The sequence below is a fragment of the Juglans microcarpa x Juglans regia genome, chromosome 3D (assembly GCF_004785595.1).
Source record: "Juglans microcarpa x Juglans regia isolate MS1-56 chromosome 3D, Jm3101_v1.0, whole genome shotgun sequence".
NCBI lineage: Eukaryota > Viridiplantae > Streptophyta > Magnoliopsida > Fagales > Juglandaceae > Juglans > Juglans microcarpa x Juglans regia.
In genome coordinates this window covers 3,371,327-3,396,526 of record NC_054598.1, presented here as the reverse complement: position 1 = coordinate 3,396,526, position 25,200 = coordinate 3,371,327, and the positions used below count along the sequence as shown (strand labels likewise).

At 36.4% G+C, this 25,200-nt stretch overlaps 1 protein-coding gene across 1 annotated transcript in view; it reads right to left on the bottom strand.

The window, feature by feature from the left end:
- Positions 1–24,852, bottom strand: part of LOC121255383 (phosphatidylserine decarboxylase proenzyme 2-like) — a 32,792-nt gene extending 7,940 nt beyond the window's left edge. The window contains exons 1-15 of the mRNA XM_041155678.1: positions 24,565–24,852; positions 24,391–24,470; positions 22,755–22,779; positions 14,913–14,972; positions 13,555–13,623; positions 12,356–12,448; positions 12,223–12,273; positions 6,761–6,844; positions 6,270–6,361; positions 5,534–5,689; positions 5,233–5,317; positions 3,832–3,943; positions 2,919–3,019; positions 2,352–2,399; positions 903–1,049 (exon numbers count right to left, since the gene is read on the bottom strand). Of these exons, the coding sequence (XP_041011612.1) occupies positions 903–1,049; positions 2,352–2,399; positions 2,919–3,019; positions 3,832–3,943; positions 5,233–5,317; positions 5,534–5,689; positions 6,270–6,361; positions 6,761–6,844; positions 12,223–12,273; positions 12,356–12,448; positions 13,555–13,623; positions 14,913–14,972; positions 22,755–22,779; positions 24,391–24,470; positions 24,565–24,771 (1,410 nt within the window). The 5' untranslated portion in view covers positions 24,772–24,852. The remainder of the gene's footprint in view (positions 1–902; positions 1,050–2,351; positions 2,400–2,918; positions 3,020–3,831; positions 3,944–5,232; positions 5,318–5,533; positions 5,690–6,269; positions 6,362–6,760; positions 6,845–12,222; positions 12,274–12,355; positions 12,449–13,554; positions 13,624–14,912; positions 14,973–22,754; positions 22,780–24,390; positions 24,471–24,564) is intronic.
- Between the last annotated feature and the right edge of the window lie 348 nt (positions 24,853–25,200).

The following is a 25,200-nucleotide window of genomic DNA, read 5'->3' as shown; positions in this document are numbered from 1 at the left end:
GAAATCAAATTTTATAATAAAAAAACAACAAAAGTAATCTAATAGAATTTTCAGTAAGTATAATGAACAAATTTCTTCAACGATGCATAAATAAAACAATAATACAATTATGCATAAGATAAGGGCAAAGTTGTAATTATGTAAAAGTTATATGGGTATTTTTGCCCATTGACATTTTTTTAAAAGTGTAACTGTGCTCCGCAATATCCGTAAAAGTGTGTATGATTTTTCCTGGAATGTAGTTTTTTTGCTTTTTTATATTAAAAAGTACTTTAATATGTGTCAACCAAACAACTTGATTTTATTATTAAAGTGATTTTAAGGCTATTTAAGCATTTTTTTAAGCCTACTAACGCAACCCAAACAGGCCCTAAATATTCAGGAAGCTTCTTTTTTATTATGATAAATTATAACCATCCCCAATAATTTGAATTTACTGGAAAATGACTTACTTTGGGTGGCTCCTCACGTGACCCTTTGTTAACTGTTCATTTTTAGATATAATACTGGGTGTTGCATTGTATCAGGAAGCTCAAATGCTTCAACCTGGAATGCTAAGCTCCAATACAATAACCAAATTACCATTTGCTGGAAAAGTTCAAATTGGAGCAAAGATAAGGTTCAAGAACATCCAATCTATAAATATGATATATCTATTTTTTTATAAGTTCCACTTTAATAACATGATAAATTAGCACTTATTCCAAAAATTTAAGCTAATATGAAGTGGGTAAAAATTATATATCTAATAAAACTGGTCTTTGTCGCGAATATTAGAAATTGTCAACCTTTTAAAAATGGACTACAATATCTGTTACCAAATGTGAGAACCAAGAAGTACTCAATAACCTTCATAAATCCTCTAGATGCAAAAATCTTCGATGCCAAGTGGTAGTAAGTACCTTAATCCAAAATCTTAGACTGTCATCGGCAGATTTAAACGCCATTAAACGACTATCAGCCGCACATATTGCAATATCATCGCGTCCGACACAGGCAATTGGTCTTGCACCAGGCTTTAACTCTCTTATGAAAAATTCATTAAAAGTCTACAAGAAATGTTCAATAATTTATGTTGGTCAACAGACTGAAATTTCAAAGCTGCTAAAAAAGCTGATTACGAAATCACCGTTCAACTGCTAGATAAAAAGAAACAGGCTGATTCTCTTTCAATGGCAGCTGAGGAAAAATCAAGACTTATTCTCTTTCCACCAGTTTATTCCGTTTCCAGTTTTAAAAAATGATTTATACAGTTAATAAGGGATGATGCAGAACAAGTCGTGGATTGAAAAAAACTGGCAAGAAAATAATGATCCAAACTAATTGAATTTAGTTGCAGACTATAGAAACACTCATTTCTCCCCATAAAATGCCTTATAGGAGGAGTGAGATAACTCCTTATAAATACCAGGATGAGTTTGTTCCTAAGCTGTATGGGACTTCTCAACACGCCCCCTCACGTGTGGACCAATATTTCCGGTACCATCATCGTGGGTAGATCGCAGAAGTCCATCATCGGTCATAGGTTAACCTATCTCTAACACCATATAGAAACACCAATTTCTCCCCATAAAATGCCTCATAGGAGAAGTGGGGTAACTCCTTATAAAGACTAGGTTGAGTTTGTTCTTAAGCCATGTGGGACTTCTCAACACAGACAATCAAGACTGCTCTGAAAAGGTTGACATAGATCTCACCAGAGAGGAGGAGCTCCATTTTTTAGTTTAGGAATGGAGTATTTACAACAGCATTCTTTTATTATATGACAAACAAAAAACAGAGGCCAACTCGCTTGATCCTCTATAATTGAGACTTGACAAATAAGATAAACACAAAGGAAACTTCATCTACAAAGACAATAGAAGCAATCTTCAAAAGACTCCAAATGGATCATGTAGAATGTGATCAACAGAATGCCAATGGACTAAACACATCAACAAATTCTGCACCGTGGTCACGTACTTTAAAATATCCAAGATTCAAATGCCAAAACCCTTTTACAGAAGCTTAACATAATTAGTACTAATAGCAGCCTTATGTTACTGTCGAAAACTCAGAACAAATAAATAGCTCTTATTTTGCCTCTAAAAAATTGGTAACAGGTTCCAACACAGATATTAGTCGTGAAGAGACGAAACTTGGTATCAATGTTTATCGATGAAAAGCTAAGAGACAAAAGTTACATCTCATACGTAACTGTCATCCATTAACACATCTCACCCAAGAAATCAGCACAAAATCCAAGTGAAAAAAATAAGGTTAAAATTCAATTAGTGGTGAAGAAAGAAGCAGAGGCTTTATTACTGTGTGAAAATAAAATGAAGTCCATTTGTTTTGAAGTCCAAACCTACCTTGAAATACTCCACTGGGTGCTTGATTTCAGCCCGATTTATTTGATCCTGCAACATCATGGTTAAATCCTATCGTTTATAAGAAGTGTGTAGTTAAATTCAATCACTTCTAAGCAAGCCATAGCTCAATGAATTTATCCAGGCAAGTGACAGGTTTGATATAAGGATGTATCAAAGAAAATGTTGAAGGATATACATGCCAAGGCAAAACACTTAAAGCCTTCAGTCCACAATGAGGCATTTCCTTTTTCATGCTTTTTTTCTTGGATAAGAAATTTCATCAATAAGAGCAAAAGGCACCCTTTTTCATATATGGTTCATACAAGCCATTTCCTTAAAACCACAAAGGAAGCAGTAACCAAACACTCTAAAGGTAAACTCTGATTTTTAAAAGCTTAAGCATCCATAAGGAATCCCCACCGAGCACAGCCTCCACTATGGATGCTCGTGTTATTGAATCAAGTGTGGCTGCATCAATTATAAACTTAATGCGGACAAAACCAAATTGTAGTGTTCCCAAAGAGGAAAGAATCATAACATTTCATTGAGTGATAGATATTATCATGCCTTAAAAAACTCAAGAAACTTCGGTATATCTTTAGCAGATTCGGCAGAATTCATTTTCTTCCCCTGCTTTTCAGAGATCCTCTGTAAGAGCTCCTTTGCCCCTGTGAACAAATGACGCTTCAAGGAAATTTGCAAACAACAAATATTTTTATGCGAGAAAGGGTGAAAATGTCAAAAAAAAACCAGAAAGAACAAGAAGATTGTAAAACAAGGCTGAACTAGCCTTACATCTGATTGAGGCCAATCCCAATCAAACATAAATTACAAGGCCAACAGATTAACTATTGTGTATATAATGTGGTTTTCTGTTGGCTCTTGAAATAGCAAAAGGCATTTACAAAAATGGATTTATGTCATAGTCTGAGCAGATATAGTTTTGTTATGCACATATAATTAAAGAAGTACCCACTATCAGCCAAGAATCAAACAAGAATGCAAAAGATAGTAGTAAGATGTGAAGAGTGATTCAACCTATAAAAAAAGAAGATGCTAGAGTGATTTAACCACATAACAAGCCATGCATTTTGACTGGCAAGACTGGAAAGAACGAGAAGAAAAAAAATTTTGAGAAATTAAAGGTAGCAAAAGGACAGGATTAGAAACATCAACTAGATCAGACAGCATCTGAAAGGAAGAAGTCATGCTAGTGCACGAGATAAAAATTGCAAGACAAAAAGACTATCACCTCCAAGCAGTTAAGATAAAAGCTTAGTCGAGTTAATTAGATGATTAACGGCAGCGATTTCATAGAATTTAGGGAGCAACTAAAGCAAACTAGCAGGCAGATAATAGCATAGGGATCCTCAACAATCCAGGTACGGTTTCATTGAGTTCTGGAGGCAGGTGCAGATAATCCTAATACATATTCCACAACTTGATTTTCGTTATGACATTTTCAGGCTTCACACAATACCTGTGTTAATTAGGCCAAGACCAAATTTTGACTGGTAGATAGCTCTCATCGACAAAACAATCTTTCCATCAATTAACTCTTCCACGAGCCTCTTTGTCTTCCTATCAAAAACCTAAAGGCAATAGAGTATTAATTGATTAAAAAAAAAATGTAAACTACGAGTCCAGAATTATGGAGATGTGATGAAATGATATCAACAGTGTAGATGCTGAAAGAATTATGATACACAACAAAATATTACAACTTACCCACTATTGAGGAATTCTAGCCTTTTGTTATTAATCCACTGTCCCATTGGATGTCAGCCACTCTATGCCCCCTCTAGTTTAAGTTTCCAGGACTTTCGCTCCTTTCTATTTCTCTAACTAGGAGCTTTGATGTATACTCCCATTTACTTCCTTGTTATGCTTGTCAATAAGACTTATCTTACTTATCAAAAAAGTTGTTCTATTTGGGTTTTTTTTTTTACAAGTAAAAAGAAAATATTATGGTTCTATTTGGGTTTCTTACCATAATATTTGGGGTCACAGACCGAAAATTTTGGTCCACCTTTTTTTGGACCGGACCAGACCATTAGCTGTTGGTCCGGTCGGTCCAATTCAGTCCATATGAGCTAAGAACATTTTTTTTCCTCTTTTCATTTTTTGGTAGATAAATTAATAAAAATTAATTAATTAAATTAGTAAAATCAAAATAAAGTAAGCTCTTTAAAGTGAATTATGTAACTAACTCATTAAAAAAATAATTAATTATAAATATATTTATGACTTTAATAGCTACTAACTTAGTACTTTAGTAGAGTATATATAAACATATAATAACATATATTATCATATGATTTATCGTATGATATAGTAGTTAATTGATAACACATTATTTTACATTTTATATAGTCAATGGTGATAGATTAGAGAAAATTACATAATTAACTTATACAACTACTATATAAAATAATATATTAAATATATAAAAAAAATATTTAAAAAGTTTATATGTAAGTGATTCAGTTAGTTTCGGTCCAGTCTGGTCCAAAAAAACCACATCCCGGTTCTCTTATAAACATACGCTTTCTTCTAAAGTGATTCCTCCAAGAGATCTCTTCTAAACATACACTCTCTTCTAAATCAATCTCTTTCTTCCCTGTGAATTTCTAGCATATGCAATAACCAAGCTAACCGATACGACAAGCATAGTAATTAGTAGAAAATATTTGTTTCATTATCTTTCTTCCTAGTGGAGATGGGGGTTCATAAAATAAGGGGGAAGATAAGACAATGTTGCCACAAGAAATTTCTTCTCGCAACACTGGTATGAAAAACCAATTTAACTCTATGAAATAAGCACACCCTAAACATTAATAGACTGCACAGAGAAAAACCAAGACTATAAAAGAAAGCATACCAGAATATGGGAAGCGCTTGATCCAGAGTTTAAGCCAATGTCATATGATGAAAAATGAGCCCATTCACTTAGTTTAAACATCCACCTACAGAGAAATAAATTGATTTTTTTAATTCAACCTTGCCAGTCATAATCATGGCATCATACCAAAATAAAGCATGATTAGACATTTCATAAGGTCAACATTGACAAAGTTTCCCCTCCCTCCTTCCCCCCGACTCTCAGGTATTGAAAATCAACTTTACAGGGTAAACATTGACAAAGCCCTGCTAGATAAAGCAGTATATAACAAGGTTCTCACCCGTATGAAGCCTGCTTTTCAGTCAAAAAACCACCAGTCATGACCTGGTTCCCAGTTCCTTCATCGAAACAGAGAGCCAAATGAACCATAGTGTTCAGCTTATCGGAAACTCCAAAAATCTCACCACAAACAGGACAACAATTCATTAGTGGTTCCCTGAAATGCAAGAAAATGGAATACAAAATTCAGAATCTATGACTAATAACTGGAAGTTATGAACTTAAGAAGGCTGCATGCTTCATACATATGCACTGCTGAAAAATAGGCCTCTGTAGTTGTATCAAAACTTTAGAAGATCCAATACTCTAGATAACTAAGAAATTGGGCTTGACGAGGACAATGTAAAATTGTCAATAATACAAGGGGCATTTTGAAACAATAAACAAGATGCATGAGCTGTAATGGTAACAACATCTGAACAGAAAGTGACAAAAACCAACAGAGAGATGGCAATGCTAAGTTGCTAACCCCACCAATGGTTAAGATGGAATCCTAGTCCGTGTTATAAAAGAAGAATAACAAAGAAGAATAAAAAGAGAGGGAGAGAGAAGATAGTCATGGTATTGTATTTCTGAGAAATGATCATTTTTGTAGAGAAAATCATGAACAATAACCAAATTACCTCATATCCCCATGAGAAATGACATACATACAAAGAGATGAAAGCTATAGGTATCAAAGGGGAAAAGGTAAAAAAGTTATGTTTTAATCTTATTGCCTATAAATGAATCATTACTTTTCTTGTTGAATAGCAAGAAGGGCAGCCAACTCATCCATGCTGACAACATCGTCACCATTCTTGTCAGCCACTTTAAAGAGCTCCTCTTTCTAGTGAGCCAAAAAATATATTAGTAAGATGGATAAGATTTTAAGAAACAAAGTTTTTTTTAGAAGTGCTATTTTAAGAAACAAAGATTATAAGGTAGCAATTTGACTTTGAGGACTTGGAGGGGAAAAAACAACCCAAGTCTGTTAATTGCCCAAAAAGTATCAATTCAGAACTTCTGGATGAGAATTAGTATTATCAGAAGCCAATAGTTCCTTTTCTGGCCTCATACAAGAACAATACAAGGTTGTCACTACAGAAAACCAAAAACAATATATTGCTCTAAAATCAGCATTCTGCATCCCAATTTATAGAGATAATATAACATAGGATTAAAACACGAAAATAAATAATCAAGTCACATAGGATTAAAACACGAAAATAAATAATCAAGTCCAAACCTTGTCAGCAGCTAGTTGATTGCCAAAAGCATTAATTAAGTCAGAAAATTCAGAGAAGGAAAGTTTCCCATCTTCATTGTAGTCCTGCATAGAGTACAAGGGATCAGAATTTGCAATGTTACCTAATAGAGTGCTGCATCCAGCTGCTTCAATAGTTCCAGGACAGATTAATATCTACGTGGCCTAGCAAGTTGGAGTTATTAATAATTATGTCCAAGCCTGGGACGTTGTAGTAAATTTATCTTAATCAACCAGGTTTACTAGACGCTTGATTAGATGCCTAGGAGCTTATGTAAAAACTAGTACAAAGAAAGGAGTTTACAAAATAAGGAAAATAGACCGTTGAATGATATGTAAAAGTGTATCTATAACCATCGAGAGAATACAAAGACATTGAGTGAGCACCAAGCCTGTTGTTTCCACACCATTTGAATGAAAATCTAAAGATTGGACTCTTATGATAGTAAGTTGTCTTGCATTTTTTTCCTGAATTATGCCCTTTTCAACCCACAAGACATTATTGGGTGTTTTCTAGCAAGCAAATCAACATTGTAGCCTGAAACATAGAGAATGCTTGAAAAAAGTCTGAAAATATTGGATATATAGAAACTGTAACTGAATGAAATATATTGCACTTCTGATACGAATGCTGAAATGTTTGAGATATTGCAAAGGATCGGATAAGGGCTGTGAATAAACAAGATTTGCTTGGCCAAACTCAAGTTTCAATTACTGGTTGGAAGAGGAACAATATCCCATTAATGATTCCTACGGTATAGGCTCTTGAAAATGAGAAATTCTAGTTACAAATTCTAGCTACCTCTCCTCTGTAGATTTTTTCCACATGGCATTAAGTTCCTAAAGTATATTTATTTGTTAGGGTGCAGCCTGGTGGTTAAAGAGCGGGCTTAGGATGAGCTCTAGACTTAGAAATCTTGAGTTCAATTCCACACTAGGAGTTAATTAGCTTGGATTACCTGATACACGGTTTTGGTGGGTGGGATTATGTATCCAAGATTTATTCTCCATGGGTGTGTCGGAGGGGTCACTTGGTGAGGTTCCATGTCATCAAAAAACATCCTAAAGTATAGGCTCTTGTGAATGACAAATATTAGCTACCTCTAAGTAACTTAAGGCTTCTGGTAAGCCCGACTAGCTAAAAGGAATAAAGCTTCATTGAATCACGTAACTACGCATATTCCAAGTACACAGGGAAGTATGCATAACATAATGCCTAATTACAAGTTGTAAACTAGAAATGGATACAAGGAAGCCATGAAAACTACCCCTATTGAGAACAAAAGCGGAAGCCCATAGAAATAAAGCATGTAAAAATAAAAATCTAAGTTCTTCTGGAGAGTGTTCCCAGCCTTCAAAACTCCGGCCATTCCTTTCAACTAAATGCACCACATAAGGCATACATGAATCATATTCCACATGGCAACAATATGGGGTTTACCCTGAAGCCCTCTCCAACTAGGGCTGTAAGTGAACACGGCTAAACAACAAGCAGATCGAACTCAACTCGATTAAGCTCGAATTGGATTCAAGTCAATTACTAAATGGGCCATTCACGAACTATGAATTGACTCGATTATTAAATGATACAAACTCGTATAAAGCTTGCCCGACTCGTTTAATGTAAACAAACTCGTATAAAGCTCGACTCGTATATATTTATACATATATACATAATTATATATACATTATATTATACATGTATTATTTATATAGCCCACTACATATACTATATATATCATATAGAATTTACGATGAATACATATGTTATGTACGTATGATATATGTGTATATATATAAATATATATACAATATTAACTATAACTTATCAAATGTCATACAAAAATTTATGCTTACATATAGACAGTATTAGTACAAAAGTATTTATTCTTACCTATAGTTATCACTTATCAAGTACTATTACTAGTATCTTATTATTTTATATAAGTAGTATGCATATTTAGTATTCATATGCATTGTTAATAATTATTAAGCTCATACTAGTAGTCTAGTATTATTATTATTATTTTTTTTTTGATAAGTTAGTCTAGTATTAATTCTTACATATACATTATAAATATAAGCATAAATAATAATATTATGTTATTCAAATTTAAGATTGCAGGGTATTAACATTAATGTACTAAGTTTGTAGAAAATATACAGTATATAACTATAATATTATATTATGAGTAACAATGTTAGATAAAATATAATGTTACACGTGAACATGTTACATGTCAGCCACTAACCCCGAACCCTTTACTTTTTCTTCAAAAATTTTTTTCCTACACTAAGTTGCTACTTGCTTACCCATTACTTTTATTTGTCAAATGCTAGCCCTTGGATCTCGCCGTTGAGGAAGCTCAACATACAAGTTACAAACTTATAAGACAGCCCTAGAACTTACAACCCCTAGAACCCGAGGGATTGAGAAAGTTAGAAACCCTAGTTGGTTCCTTACATTGTCAAGCCTCTCAGAGATGGTAGATGGGTCAGATGGTAGATTAAATGCTAGAATTTATAAGTCTCAACCAACTCAATCACTAGTTTCGTCGTTCTTCCGTCTCTTAGCTGATTCTTCCTCTTTCATCTAACATGGTGGAAGATTTTGAGGGCAATGTCGGCCTCAGTCGCCCTTTTGTTTACCGGTTTCTAGGCATTTGGTAGGGAGATTTTGAACCAGTTATCACCTCTGGTTCTCTCGTAACTCTTTGTACCCAAGTAGGCCAAGGTGGTGCAGTTCATTTTGCAAATTTAGTTGCCCCCGTGTTGTCTTACCTCAAGAGTTGCGACTCACCATGCTTCTATCTATCACTTTGATTGATATGAAAATACTTCTTTTATTTTGTAATGGCAAAAAATGGTCTTTTCCTTTCTTGATCTTGCTATTCTTTGCACTATATTTTGCACACACGAGTTACTTATTATTCATACTGAAAATATTGAAGAAGAACCATTTGAAGAAAGAAAAGCCCCAAATTTGTGCTTCATCCAAATTTTCCAGTCCACAATGCCGTGGTTCTTTATCCTCCTCGATTTTCCATTTATATTTTTGTCTTATAGATTTTAATTTTTTCCATTCAACTATCTACTTCTCTCGGTTTGTTTGCTTTGAGAAATAGCTTTTTGCTATGATTAATAGCATTCTTTATTAACATCTATTTGTTTATGCTACATTATTAACTATAAACTTATTTCTGTTTACAGTATTTTGTTGGTTGATTAGTTTTTGTTTATGTTAGCTTTCCCTTTTGTTATCCGCTATTTAGTTTACAAATGATTTATGTTAGCAAATATGGATGATGGTTTGAATGAAAATGATCCGGTCGAAGAGTATGAAAATGAAGACTCTAGTGGGATTAGCTCAGAAGAGCTCATGTCTAATGATGATGGAGACATTGCAGATACTAAGGTTGTCAATATTGTCACTAATGAGGGCTCAACTGAAGTGCAAACAATTGCCTATAAAAGAAAGAAGAGAAATAAGACTTCTATTGTATAGAAGGATTTTGTTGAAATTGAACGAGATGGTACTAAACAACCTCAATGCAAATTGTGCAAAACCTTGTTCAAAGCATCTAGATCAAAAAGATGAAGTTAAAAGGTTTGCTTAAAGTTGTTAACAACATTCATATCACAACTGACATGTGGACTTCTTGTCAAAAACTTTCATATATGGTAATAACATGTCATTTTATAGATATTGATTGGCATCTTCAAAGGCATGTGTTGAACTTTTGTAATGTGTCACCGCCACATATTGGGCTACCATTGCTAATGCTTTACAAAAGTGTTTTCAAAATTGGTGAATTGAGAATAAAATTAATTCAATTACTGTAGACTAATGATGTTGCCATTAGGATCTTGAAATATGATTTTAGATTGAAAAAAATAGTCTGTTGGAGGAAAATTGTTTCATGTATGTTGTTGTGCGCATATTAATAATTTGTTTGTGCAGTACGGACTTGGGGAGATTAGGGAGATTATTGATTGTGTGATGGATGGTATAAAATATTTGGTAGCATCAAAGTGTAGGTTAAACAGTATAGTGAAATTGCGAAATGGTTGCAATGCCCTCAAAGAAACTAATTTTAGATGTGCCTACTAGATGGAACAGTACATATTTAATGTTGGATTTTGCACGTCAATTCAAAGAGGTGTTTCCCCAATATGGTGATAGGGAACAAAGTTTTGAATGGGTTCCAAGTACTAAAGAATGGCAGAAGGATGAAAATGTTTGTCAACTACTTCTGATTTTCAATGTACAAGGATCAGACCGTCAACTTCTTTCCTTTTGGCCTTGTACATGGAAAGAAAGATAACTAGAATATAAGGCATCATAAATAGCCAAAGTCTAGCCCTACAGGTGGACAAGGATCATTTTTTTTCATAGAATCATAATATGGGGTGTAGCAATATTGCTAATCAGTAGCCTTTGTGTACTTACGATATCCCTTTACAGTTACTTTCATAGAAACTTTATGAAATGCACAAACACACATGGCGTGTGTGCCAACAAAGACAACACATATATAAACACGATGTATGTATGTATGCATGCATGAATCTGTGTATGATCCTTAGGACTAAGAAATTTGAACTCATTTATCCAATTTCTAAGCTATCCTCAGCAGTCATGAAATTATTAATTCAAGTGGACAGAAAATAGTTTGAAAGTTTATAATTGATGCATATCAGCAGCTAATACCTAAGACTCTAGGGATTGGTCCTTCGAAGGAAAAACAACAGCTATAAGGTAGATCTGCAAAAGGTATGATGCTTATGCCATATTTAGGCCAGAGAAACTAGTGCTTTGTAGTTGGAGAAGTTATGAATAAAAGCTCAAATACAGGAGACATCAAATAAAAATAATTGAAAGAAGAAAAGAAAGATAATTTGTTTAACAGTGAAAGAAGAAAAGAAAGATAAATAAAACTAGTAATATCAAGAGATGATCTCTAATTTTCTTCCTCACCGCAGACAGCATAGAACCTACATATTACAAGTATTTACAGCCTAAGCAAGCTTGAAAAACAAATCAATTTGAATTTGGACCCCTGACAGTCCAAAAAATAAATTCCTGACAGACCCAAACCAGAACACTAAGGCCAACTAAGCAACAGGTAGCCCAAATCCAAGAACACCAAAATACCCTGGTAAGAGTTGCAAAAAGGTCCTTGTATCTAAAGCCTTTTCTAGCATTGTTTCCTACATACCCATACTCGTAAAATCTTAGCTAGAGAATTCCCAAGATTCACTATCCTTGAAACCTCACCACTTTTCCACAAGCTTCACTTCAATTTAGCTCTTTCAATGACCTTTTAACATTCCCAATCAGCCAAAAAAAGGGTTACATCAACGTAACTAGAAGGGTCCAGAAACAAAAATGAGTTGATATGAATATCATACATGCAGAAAACAGAAAATCATATAGAACATACCACTATAGACAAGATGCGTCTTGCAAATCTCTTCTCTGTTTCAATTGGATCCTGTCAATTTATTCAATGAAATGTCACAAATCTTTACCATAGAATCAACAAACCAATAAGATTCTTGTTACGTGCTGCACACCTCGACTGAACATGAAAGAGAAATTTTTCCAACCACTGTGTCAGATGATGATGGATCTAACAAGTCATATTTCTCAACTTCTGAATCTGCCTCCTGCAACACCATGAAAATAAAACCATCCAAATGAATAGACCAATAAATTTTCTGCCATGCCTACGATACAAATCATGTAAATCTGAAACAAAAGCATCAAGCAATTAAATTAAACCGTATTTGAACGACCATCTCAATTTACACATACGAGTGATAAATAAATAAAGGATAATGAAGAAAGAAATAGAAGAATAACATGATAGTAAATTTATATGCTTGATTTTATGCACATGCCTAAGCATAACCTTCATATTATGATGTGATAAGAGTACTAAAGGTTGAAATCACGTATAATCCTGAACTAATGACCATTGTAGGCCAGCTTAGACCTCTTCTTTAGCTTCATTAAATCATAATCTTTTTTCTGATGAATAAGAATTTTATTACACATTCAAATTTGATGGAAAGAGTTTATTCTACACAAATGTCAGTAGATAATATAACTTCAAAGCTCGTCAAGTGATGGGACCTTAGGGAATGCCTGAAGATGAAAAATGAAGAGGTTGACGGTGGTGATGCAATTAGAAAATTTAGAACCTCTAATCGGGTCAATTACGCAGAAAGAATGGCATGCCTAGAAGATATTTACAACTGCCCATGACAGCGACATTTCTTCTCTGACAATTAAGAGAGCTGTTCATTGAGAGAAAATAGTAACTCCTTGAGAGAGAATGTCTCGTAGAGAGAATTAGGGAGACTAAATGCTAGATCTTTTCAAGTACTTTGTGAGTGTCAACCAGAAAGATAAGGGAGATCATTTATTTCCACAATAATCTCACTAGAAAAACCTTAGTGGTTTTCCCACACAATAGCCACATAGCTTTCCTAATTTTTCTACACAAGCAGTGAAAAGTCTGAGTTGCATGACGTCTGAAAACACTGCCTTGAGAGGGTGGAGCAACTAGTTGTCATATTTCAAATAGGTTTTCTAAAAAGTTCTCCCTTTATATGCTTTCAGTTCCATTGATCCTGGCAGGACTCGATCAGATGCACAGTGTAAAATGAGAAAAAAAGGTGTTTCATGATGCAGTAAAATATTGATTCAAAGTTTGTTACAAATAAATTATTGTAAACTAGTTAAAAGGAATATGATGAAGGTTACTCACCCGAGTAATAAATTCAAGTAGATCAATCTCACAATATCCGATTATATTGTTGCGGGACAATCTATTGGTCTGCATAATATGGAAAAATTGATTAAATACATCACAATATACAGACATGATACCAAAACTTAAATCAGTTCTAAACTTTTAACATAAAAATCAAAGAGGAATGAGTGAAATTAAACTTAAATCTCTGTGAGAAAGCATACAAAAATGAGAGATTATTTTCAAAAGCCAAAAGAAAAGGCCAACAGATTTTAGAAAAAAGGGCATCTCCACCCATGCGAGCTGGAGGAAAAGGTTACAAATTTCAATCCTTGAGGGTGCATGAGTTACATTTTCCTATAAAAAAATGTGAAGAAAATGAAAAAATGAAAAATGAAAAGAACAACTACTTTTAGTGGGATTTCAAAAAATTGAATATCAGTAAATTGGAAAACACAATTCCAACACACAAAATCCTTTGCATAACTGTCCACATAACCTATACAGCAAGCTAAGTGTTTGAATCACTAACCCGGCCTTAGACCCACAAAATGAAAAACTATAAAAATTAAAATAAAACGGGGTTGTTTGGGAATAGGTTTCGTCTCATCCCATCTCACCTCATTTCCTTCCCAAACATCACTCAAACACAAATACTTTTCAAGTTCAAATGTTCAACTTTTTCATCTAGTCATTACCTAATCATTACAATTTTCCCAAACTTAAAAAAAAAAACAAATCAACTTTTGTAAATCCCAAAACAAAAATAATATTAAAAAATTATATTCTAACAATATTTTAACTTTATAATATTTTTATTCAACTTTTTCTCTCATTTCCCAAAACCCAATAAAACATCATAACTCAAACCAATGAACTCTTTCACTACTATTGACAAACCATTTCACTACTATTCAAAGATTTCTTATCAGCATCCCCTAAATTTAGATCAAATAGGAAAAACAAGCTAATCCTATGAATTGAATAAGTTCAAACCAAAATGTGAGAATTGTGTCGCCTTGGTATTTGCCTTTTTCTCCCATGACATTGAGTGACACTTGTTTTATGTGAAACTAATTGTTATTTTCATTTCTTCCATGACATAGGGTAACACCCATTTTTATGTGAAACAACATTCACCCTTATCATGATAAGGACACCTATGTCCTCATCCTTGTTTCAGAAAGCACCAAGCTTCTTCCTCTTCAGTAATTACTACACATAACTGCATAAATGGAACTTTTTCTTGTTTATAAACTGAAATTTATGAAATGAAGACACTTCATTGACTAAAGTTCTTGCTCATTGCAATGCCATGCATAACACTGCAATATCAAGCCAAATTGTAAGATCAAAGCAAATTTATTACGCACCTCAAACACAGAAATCCTTGCAACATGTGGCCCAGCTGTTTCCAAAAGAAGTTTTTTTTCCTGTGGAAAAAAGGTAAAAGTTATACAGCAATAATAAGCTCCGAAATACAGTTTGATGATACCATAAATGATAGAAACTGTAGGGAACTTCCTGGAATTTCTAAGTATGCAGAATATTGCAACACATTTTCACAATATGAATCTATTAAGACAGCAAAAGTATGCACGCATGTGTGAACAGAAGGGCACATTCATTATGTGTGAGAGAATGAATGTGAGTGCAGACACATGCCCAAGGGCATGTGTACGTACGTACGTGTATGTGAGCATGCATGTATGATGTAGAGAGGACGAGAGAGTGATGCAAGCATGGAAGAAAGGCCAATTTTTACTGTGCATTACACTGTAGATGTACAGTTGACACCATTGTAGACCTTAACAACTTAATATTTAGGGGTCCTTGTGTCTTTTTCACTCCTTTATCTAAATTATTCTAAATGGCTTCAACTTTCTAACTTCTAAGGTAAGGATTTTAATTTGATTAAAGTTTCTATTGCATGGAAGACATAGGAAACATCGCAGACTTCCCCTTGAAAGATATATCAGGGGTAAGGAAAAGCTAATTATAATGCCCATGCTGTAATTCAAATGCTCCAAATGATGGAGTCTGTTGCAATTTTACTGAGCTAGTCTTACTTAAAGTAGGTATTATTTTTGTTTTTTACTAGGTAAAGTTGTTTGCTGCTTCCACTTTACATAAATCTTACTAAACCAAGAGAAAAGCAAGATTGTCTGGAATGGGCTGTAAAAGAGGCCCAGCAGTTTTAGTTTGTATTTATTAGTCCTTCTCTATTTTCTTTTATCTACTTGATTTACAGTTTTATTTTCAAAATAATCAAGAATCCTAGTCTTTTTTGGAAAACAATTAGAAATAGTGATGCATAGGTTTTTATGTAATATGTTTTTTTGCTTTTTCATAGGTCAAAATTCAAAGAGGAATTCAATAAAATATTCAGCTTCTATTAGAAGTTTTTAAGATATGATTGTCTTTTTCTTACTTGGTGTAGATGCTTAGGAAACCTCAATGTGATTGCTTGGAAATCAAGGGTGATTATCTAGGATTTCTTTTGCTTTTGTTATCCTTCAACTCAGTACTTTACTATGAACATTCCTTGAAGATTCAATCATTTTTCATACCCTAACCATGTTCTTAAATATTATACCACATCCAAGAAACCTTCAAGAATTTACCAAGAAACCTAATCTGGTGCTTAATTTCTAAAATTCCTGCATCTCAAGGGTTGTACTCATATTGATCTTCATATTTGATTAATTTCCAATTTTGATTCAGATAGGTCTAAATGCAGTTGGGACAACATTTTCTCTCCGTACATCTCTCTGTATCTGATGTTTCGTAGTTCTTCATTGAGTGTGGGTGGTTTGTGAAGAAGGGTGGATGGGATTTTATAAGGATATTGCGATAGAGTTCAAGTTTTTCTCACTTGCTAAGGATGGGGGTCTACTAGTCATCACTGAGAGAAGTTGGAGGGTGAGTTCGAAATTGTCACTGGGTCCTTCAACAGTGCACTGGTTGGCAAAGGCTATGACAGATTGTTTGAATGAAGAGAAAAGTGATTTTTTCACCACTATTAGGGAGGGCAATCGTAGCTTCATTGCTCAGCGTTGCTCGAATGGTCGTGGACATTATATTGCAGTGGTGGAATATGGGGGTGGTGGTAGAAGAAACCTCCTCTTTGTACTTGAAGAGAAGGAAGGCAGAAGTGGAAACGGCTAGGGGAGGCACTATGGGAGTTTCTCCAAGAAAGGAAAACCTCAGTCAGTGAGGGAGCTCCAAGACCATCGGCGATAAAGGCACCATTTTTCTCTTACAATGAGGTGTTGTTGGTGGAGCATCCGCATCAGCCCCTAGCAAGGTGGCCATGGCAGAGAGGTGGTGACAAGGTACAGCAGAGAGAAGACCACAACTATGACACTGACAATGACAGTCTCTTTCGGCGTGACTAGAGGCAGGGTGGTGGGAGCAGACCTGCAGGTGACGTGGCAGAGGGGGATGTCCATAAAGCATTGCTGGACGTGAAGGTACAGTTGTGCACACTGCAGAACCAGGTGGAGTGGCTTTTAAAGTGTGTCAAGCCTAAAGGGGAAAGGGGCATGGCGGAAAAGGTCGGGCTTGATGTTGAGCTTAAGGAACAGGCTAAGCTTCACTTCAGGGGTGGCCCAGGCTCAGGGAAGGCAAGCCCGAATAAAAAAGGTGTTATAAGGGGGTGAATGGGCCCATAAACCTTAACATTAAGGATGGCCCAACAGATGGCCCGTCAAGGCCTAGTGGGCCTAATGCCAATGGGCCCAAGCCCGCAGGAATTACAGGGGCTAGAGGTGGAGTTCAGCCTATTGGGCCCCATCCCGTGTGGAGGATTCGAAAGGATGGAGATCAACGGCCCATGACTGATGGCAGCCCAGCCACCGTGCCGACGGCAGCTTCGGCAGCACTGCGACCTATTGTAGATCCACCAACGAAGGTCCAGATGGTGTCAGCGATGGAGGAAGACCAAGCGGCAGGGCTGCGTAATGTGCAAACAGATGAGATCTCGCCACTATGTGCCATTACCTCAGCTCCATGTGGCTAGAAACTGCCGATGATCATGATGGAAGCACCACCAGACGAAGGCCCCTACTCAACTTGAGGAGCATCTCGAGCTTATTTCGACGAGAAGGGATTTCTTTGAAGCTTGTGGGGGGGTCGAACGAGGGGTTGTGGTGGTTTGGATGGAGCTGGTTGATGTTGGACCCTCTCAGAGGCTTGGCTGTGATAAAACGATGGTCCTTGAAACTCAGTTTTCCACTAATAGCATTGTGGTTGAATGGGAGGGCAGAAATTTATTCAAGGAGTAAGAGAGAAGGGTGACATCTAATTTGCAGTAGGTTCCCAGTGAGGAGGAGCCTATTCCGTTGAATCGTATGTTACCAAATGAATCCCATGTGTCGGATGGGGTGCTCCGAAAGGTGAAAGAAATACAATATTGTGTGGGAATGGAGTGTGTGGGTTTTGAAAAGCAGTTTATGGCCTACTCACTGCCATTGAAGTGGGTCATTCACAGTCTAAGAAATCAGGGTCTAAAAAACAGCGGGAGATCAAGCGTCTAACTTGGTCGATGAATTATGAGGGAAGTTCAAGCTGTGAGAGATCCAAGGGGAAAGGGCTTGCCTCTCCATTATGAAGCCGAAAATTGTGTCTTTGGAATATCTGCGGGTTGAATGAGGCAAATAAATGACTTCGTATTAAAAATTTGCTTCGAGAATGGAGGGTGAACATAGTATGTTTACAAGAAACCAAGCTGAAATGTGTTTCTAGGAGGATAGTGCGAAGTGTTTGGAGTTGTACTTATGCAGATTGGGTTTATCTTGCATCGAATGGGGTTTCGGGTGGCATCCTAGTGATGTGAGATAAAAAAACTGTGGAGAAAATGGAGGAGTTTGTGGAAGAGTATACTGTGGCATGTTTTCTTACGAACATGGCAGATAATTTTGTGTGGGCTTTTGTAGGTTTATATTATCCAAACGTAGACAACGATAGAAGACTCTTATGGGAGGAACTTGTTGGGTTACATACCTAGTGTGAGTTTCCTTGGCATATAGGGCGGGATTTCAATGTCATCAGATTCCCTAGTGAACGATCTGGAGACAATAGGACGCGCCTAGCAATGACAGAGTTTTCAGAATGTATCTTTGACTTAAATCTGTTAGACATTCCTCTCATAAGGGCTCTTTTACTTGGTCAAATAATCAGACGTGGTTCCAGCTGGACAGATTTCTAATCTCACCGGAGTGGGAGGTGCACTATTAGGAGGTGTGCCAAAAGAGGCTACCACATCTTTGCTCAGATCATTTTCTCATCTTGTTGGATTGTGGTGGCATCCAAAGCAGGCGCCGATACTTCAAGTTTGAAAACATGTGGCTGAAAAGTGAAGATTTTGTGGATAAGGTTGGGCAATGGTGATCTTCATACCAGTTTTATGGTAACCCTTCACACATCCTTTTTTTACTTTTTATATGTAAGAAGTAAATATTATTGATACGAATGAAATAGCCATAGCCCGTGTACACAGAGAGTATACAAAATAACACCTAAAAACATTCTAGGAACGATAAATTAAAGACAAGAAATCATGAACATTGTTTCCATGAAGCACAATAGCTGAAAACCAAGACAATAACGTGTGTACAAAAAAATTCTGAAGCTCCCCCAATGTGTGTTCTCCATCTTCAAAGCATTGCTCATTCCTTTCCGACCAAATACACCACATAATACACAACGAGATCATCTTCCACACTGCCACCACTTGAGTACAACATTGAATCTCCTTCTAGCAAGCCAGTAGATCTATCACCCTCAATGGCATTACCCACGCGACATCAACTCTTCTGAAAATCTCATCCCACAGCACCCTTGCCACCTCACAGTGCAATAGTAAATGATCCACTGATTCTCCCTACTTTTTACATAGATAACACCAATCCATCGATAAGCCCCCTCATACATCCTAGCCAGTAAATTAAAAGCCTTGAAGCATGATCTTAAGTTTTGGAATTCTCATTCCTTTGGAGATATAGGGGAGCGAAAGAAATTCATGGTGGAGGAGTTGCAACAGTTTGAGAGGATACTTGAGACTAGAGTCCTTTCACCGGAAGAGCTATTGCGGAAAGCAGAGTTGGTTTCTAAATCGGAGAAAGTATTATCTTTGGAGGAGATTTCTTGGCACCAGAAGTCAAGAGCATTATGGTTGAAAGAAGGAGACCAGAGTACAAAGTTCTTCCATAGAGTTGCCAACTCTCATAGAAGAAATAATACCATTGAAATGTCAAATATTAATGGTATGGAGTGCAAGGAGGCCCCTATGATTCGGGATCATGTGGTGGATTTCTATGAACAACTGCTTACAGAACGAGAGGGATGGAGGACAAAGTTGAATGGACTCGGTTTTGATACTATTGAGCCTCAGGCAGCGTCTCGGTTGGAGCGGCCTTTTGAAGAAGAGGAAGTTTATGATCTAGTGAGACGCATGAGTAAAGATAAAGCTCTAGGTCCAGATGGCTTCTCGATGGGCTTTTTCCAATCATGCTGGGAGGTTGTGAATGAGGACATCATGAATGTGTTTCAGGAAGTATCCTTAGCTAGAATGTTTGAAAAAAACCTAAATGCTACCTTTATTGCGCTGATCCCGAAGAAGATTGGAGCATCGGAGATTAAGGATTTTCGACCAATTAGCATTGTGAATGGGGTGTATAAAATTATCTCCAAGGTGCTTGCCAATAGATTAGGGGAGGTTTTGGACAAGATCATTACGAAGCCACAAAATGCGTTTGTTAGGAATCGACAAATTCTTGATTTAGTCCTTATAGTGAATGAGGGCCTGGATAGTAGATTAAAGGCTAGCTCCACAGGGATTATTTGCAAATTAGATATGGAGAGGCATACGACCATGTAAACTGGAACTTCGTTCTATATTTGCTAGGGAGATGCGGCTTTGGGGTTAGATGGTGTAATTGGATCAGTTGGTGCATCTCCACGGCAAGATTCTAAGTCTTGATTAATGGTTGCCCTATGGGTTTCTTCAACAGCTTTCAAGGTCTAAGGCAAGGAGATCCATTGTCTCCACTTCTCTTTGTTATCATCATAAAGGCCTTGAGTAGGATGATATCGGCGGTGTTTATGCACGAGTTTGTGGCTGGATTTCCGATTGGTAACCCTAATGGGGGCATTATTATTTTGTCTCATTTACTTTTTGCAAATGACACTCTTATTCTGTGAGGCAGATCGAAACCAATTGAAGGCATTGAAGGTTCTCTTATTATGCTTTGAAGCAGCATCAGGCTTGAAAGTGAATTTCGACAAGTCAAAGTTAGTGCCAATGGGGAACGTCAGTAATATGTGTAAGGTAACCTTTCTTCCCATTACCTATTTGGGACTACCTTTGGGGGCTACTGCAAGGGCCTCATCCATTTGGGATTCTATTATTGAAAAGATAGGAAAAAGATTGGCAAGGTGGAAGAAATTGTATTTGTCGAAGGGTGGCCGTTTGACTATAATTAAGAGTACCCTTTCTAACTTACCTACCTACTTTTTGTCTTTGTTTCCAATTCCTACCCATGTGGCGGCTCGGATTGAAAAATTGTATCGTGATTTCTTATGAAGTGGGATAAGGGTTGAATTCAAATTTCACCTAGTTAGCTGGGACAAGGTGTGTAAACCAATCTCGTCAGGTGGGTTGGGTATAAAAAATATAGAACCTTCAACCGGGCTCTACTTGGGAAGTGGCTATGGAGGTATAACATGGAACAAGAAGCCATATGGAAACTGGTGGTTTATTGCAAATATGGAAACTTGTAGGGTGGCTGGTGTACTGAAGAGGTAAATGGAGCTAATGGTGTGGGGGTTTCGAAATACATTAGACGTGGTAGGGGGATTTTAATAGCCATTCTAAATTGGTGTTGGAGGAAGAGGGTCCCAAATTAAGTTTTGGAGGGACATATGGTGTGGGAATGAGGCTTTAAAAGATTCTTTCCTAGTTGTTTTCCGAGTGGCCCGTAATCAAGAAGCTTCAGTAGCGGACCTCATGCTTTGGTCCAAACAAACAACTTTGAGGCTTTTTTCAGCCTATTATATCATGTGAAGCCGAATAGACAGCAAGCTGATTGGCTATGGTGAACTCTCGTGGGTAAGGGCATTTTTTCGGTTCGATCTTTCTTTAAGTCCCTTACCCAAGCTTCAAATATTCAGTTCCCAAGGAGGATCATTTGGAGGAATACAACGCCTCTGAAAGCGGTCTTCTTTAAATGGACAGCAGTTTTGGGGAAGATCCTGACTATCAACAACCTGAGGAAGCGCCAAATAGTTATTCTAGACTGGTGTTGCATGTGCAAGAGATTCGGCAAGACAGTGAAACACCTTTTGTTACATTGTGAGACAACTAGAGCCTTGTGGATTGAAGTGTTTAGCCGAGTAGAGTTATCCTTTGTAATGTCTGCAACTGTGATTGATCTATTGGCTAGATGGACACTTCCGAGAGGAGTCCTACAAATCAAGGTTGTGTGGAAGATGATATCGATCTGCATTATGTGGTGTATACGTCAAGAGCACAACGATCGGACTTTCAAAAACAAGGAGCGGTCTCCAGAGGAACTCCAAACTTTATTTTTCCGTACTTTATTTCTATGGGCCATAGCTTTAGATTTTAATGGCCTGAATATTCATGACTTTCTAGTTTCCAATACTTCGACCTAGATAGGTCTTATCTCTTGTATACCATCTTGTGTCCTTGGGCTTTGTCTATCTCTATTAATAATATTATCATTTACTTATCAAAGAAAAATATTTGATTACTTTCCTGCAAAGAAAGTTATTTTATTCTTTTTCCCTAGTTCTCTAGTCTCTCGGCTCTTTGGTTTGTGAGTTTGATCTCTATTACTTTCTCTTTGATCTAGAAATATCTCTAGTACTTAGTGGGTTTTGCATACATCAATCCAGTATGAGAACAGAAGATCCTTGGTTGGCATGATGGCACCACAGACTGGTGTTCCCAAAAAGAGATGATGAAGAAACATCAAAAAGAATTTAAAGCTAGTAAGTTATGGATATCAAGATTACTACACCTAAAGATGCTCAGTAAGTTGCTTAAGAAAATAATAGTAGAAGCAACATGGTGCCATACAGAGTAAATTTCCACTTAGATATGCTTGGCAATGGAGGAATTAACTAAAACACAATAAGTGGAAAGCCTTGCTTATTGTTCTAAAAAGATATAATTTGGGGTATAAACTCACAGAGTTCCAAACGGGGCTGTCTGTGCTGCGCCACCAGTAAGACAAAATCAGCACATATAAAAGTCAAAAACAAAGTAAAATGTTTCTCAGACTGCAAAAAGATAATATCATCTTTTGTCAAATGATTATTCAACAAGTACAGCAAGATGGTAAATAACTTTTTTTTATAGATAAACGTATTATATGGTGTTTAGAGACCATTTTCTATAACAGGTTTCCAATCCAAAGTGTACTACCAAGTGAAAGGAGTATTCACATTGCCAAAACAGTTAGGGTAAAAGTGCAAATTGAATTGCAATAAACGAGTCCTTGTTTCAGTCACCCTGTCTAGTTTACAGTCCAGCCAACAACTCTAGTATATTCTCTCCTTCTAAGCTGTATTTGTTTTTGGTTGATCTACTAGCTTCAGTATTCCAAATCATTATGGTGAGCTGAGAACTAATTAACTTTGGGATCACCAATTTTGCTTGAGGACCAAGAATATAGAGGTTTACAATCTGCAATCTAAAGTTTGGAGGCAAAGCATCTCAATCCAGGGTTATGTACACGATCATATCTCAGCAAACAAGCATTTCTTCAAAGGCATCCAGATTCCAAACTTGACCACAAGGTTGAAGTATGTAGGGGGAAAAACTGAGAACATGCAATGCGCTAATCAGAATCTCAATAAAGCCAAAAAGAGTGTGGCAAATGAAGGATGGACAATTAGGCAGTCGCTCTCTAATAAAAATATTTCATTATGATTTTGAGAAATTGAAATGGATATCTGTAGATCATCCCCGAGTTTTAATCATCATAAGCCTATGCTGGTTAGATCAACCTATGGATCATCGTGTTAATAGTTGCTGTCCATAACACACCCCTCTAAAGCTCCAAGTGTTTAGCCATATCTCCAGAAGAGTGAACAGAAGCATGAAGTAGGTGCAGACTGGAAAGCGCGGTTTTCAGCAACAAGAAGCGAGCACCCTTCCTAAGAAACTTTTTGCTGAGCACCCTTCCCAAGTTCAGTTTTTCCATTTTTGTCAAATCAAGATGATCTCGTCCACTAGGCGCCGTTTGGACAGTGAGATGAGATGAGATGGTTTTAGATTAAAGTTAAAAGTTGAATAAAATATTGTTAGAATGTTTTTTTTTTTAATATTATTATTTTGAGATTTAAAAAAGTTGAATTGTTTATTATATTTTGTGTAGAAATTTGAAAAAATTGTAATAATGACATGAGATAAAACCCTTTTTGTTTCCAAACATGCCGGTCTACATTCGTGATCTGAGGTCAGTAGAAAAAAATTGACCAATAATTCCAGAAAAGAGGGCCAAAAGCAAACGAAGTATGGAAACGAGGGTTCTGAATTCGGTGATTGAACGCTGGAAAATTTTCCGATTTTTGGTTTTAATCTTAATAACGTATTTAGTTGTGCAATGACAGCAGTACGAAATTGCTTTTCATGTTAAAAAGTTATAATGTAATACACAGTTCTTATGGCATTTTTGTAAGTCTTCTAAATTAGTCATAAAGATAATATGAAGCAATTATTCAAGAAATATGAAACTCAAATCCTATGGCATCAATCGATAATGACGAGAGCGTATTTGGAAGAAAGAAAATATATGTATGCGAAGTTTGGTGGTGCTTAACTGGTCGGAGATCTCACTACGAAAGGTCTGCTCTCCAAGAGTAACACAGGCGAACCACTTGTCCTTGAACTTCATCTCCGCCTACAACCCCCGAGAAATTCAAATAAAGGAAAAGAAAAAGAAAACACGAATTCAAATGAAAGGAAAAAAAGAAGAAGAAGAAGAAGAAACGCACACGCATGAGGGTGAGAAGAGCAACTCCGGCGAAACTATCAGCAGCGAGTAGTTTGGGATTAGGAGAGGAGGCGCTGGAGACATTGCCATGTCGACTATGACGGCCATGACGATGGTGGTGAAGTCTCTGTTTCAGCCGAGATGAACGCGATGATCCTTCCTCTTTAGCATCAGACGTTGCTTCCTCTTTCGAGCTTCCATGCCCCATTTTCTCCCTCTCTGTCCCTCGCTCTCTGTGACCAGTTCTAATTGGCCGCCATGTAATTTATTTATTTAAGCGAAGGAAAGGAAAATTCTATTTGGACAGCGTGGTATTACACTATTACTCTTTGCAAAAAGCTAGAGTCAACAAAACTTTTATGGCATCTTCTTGAATTTTTAAAGGGCGTATGTCCAGTCGTCCCCTCGCCTCACCCGTGCGACCTTTTGCAAAACCCCGTGCGACCGTTACAACCTTCTATTTTTTATCTTTTTCTTTTATTTTTTTCTTATCAAATATATGTATATAAATGATATATATAGAGGAATTTAATTAATTTAAGAAAAAAAATTAAAAATAAGTATGATATGTGAAAATAATGAGTAGCAAAGCTCATTTCTAAAACTTTCTTATATTATCATTTACTCTTTTTCTGAA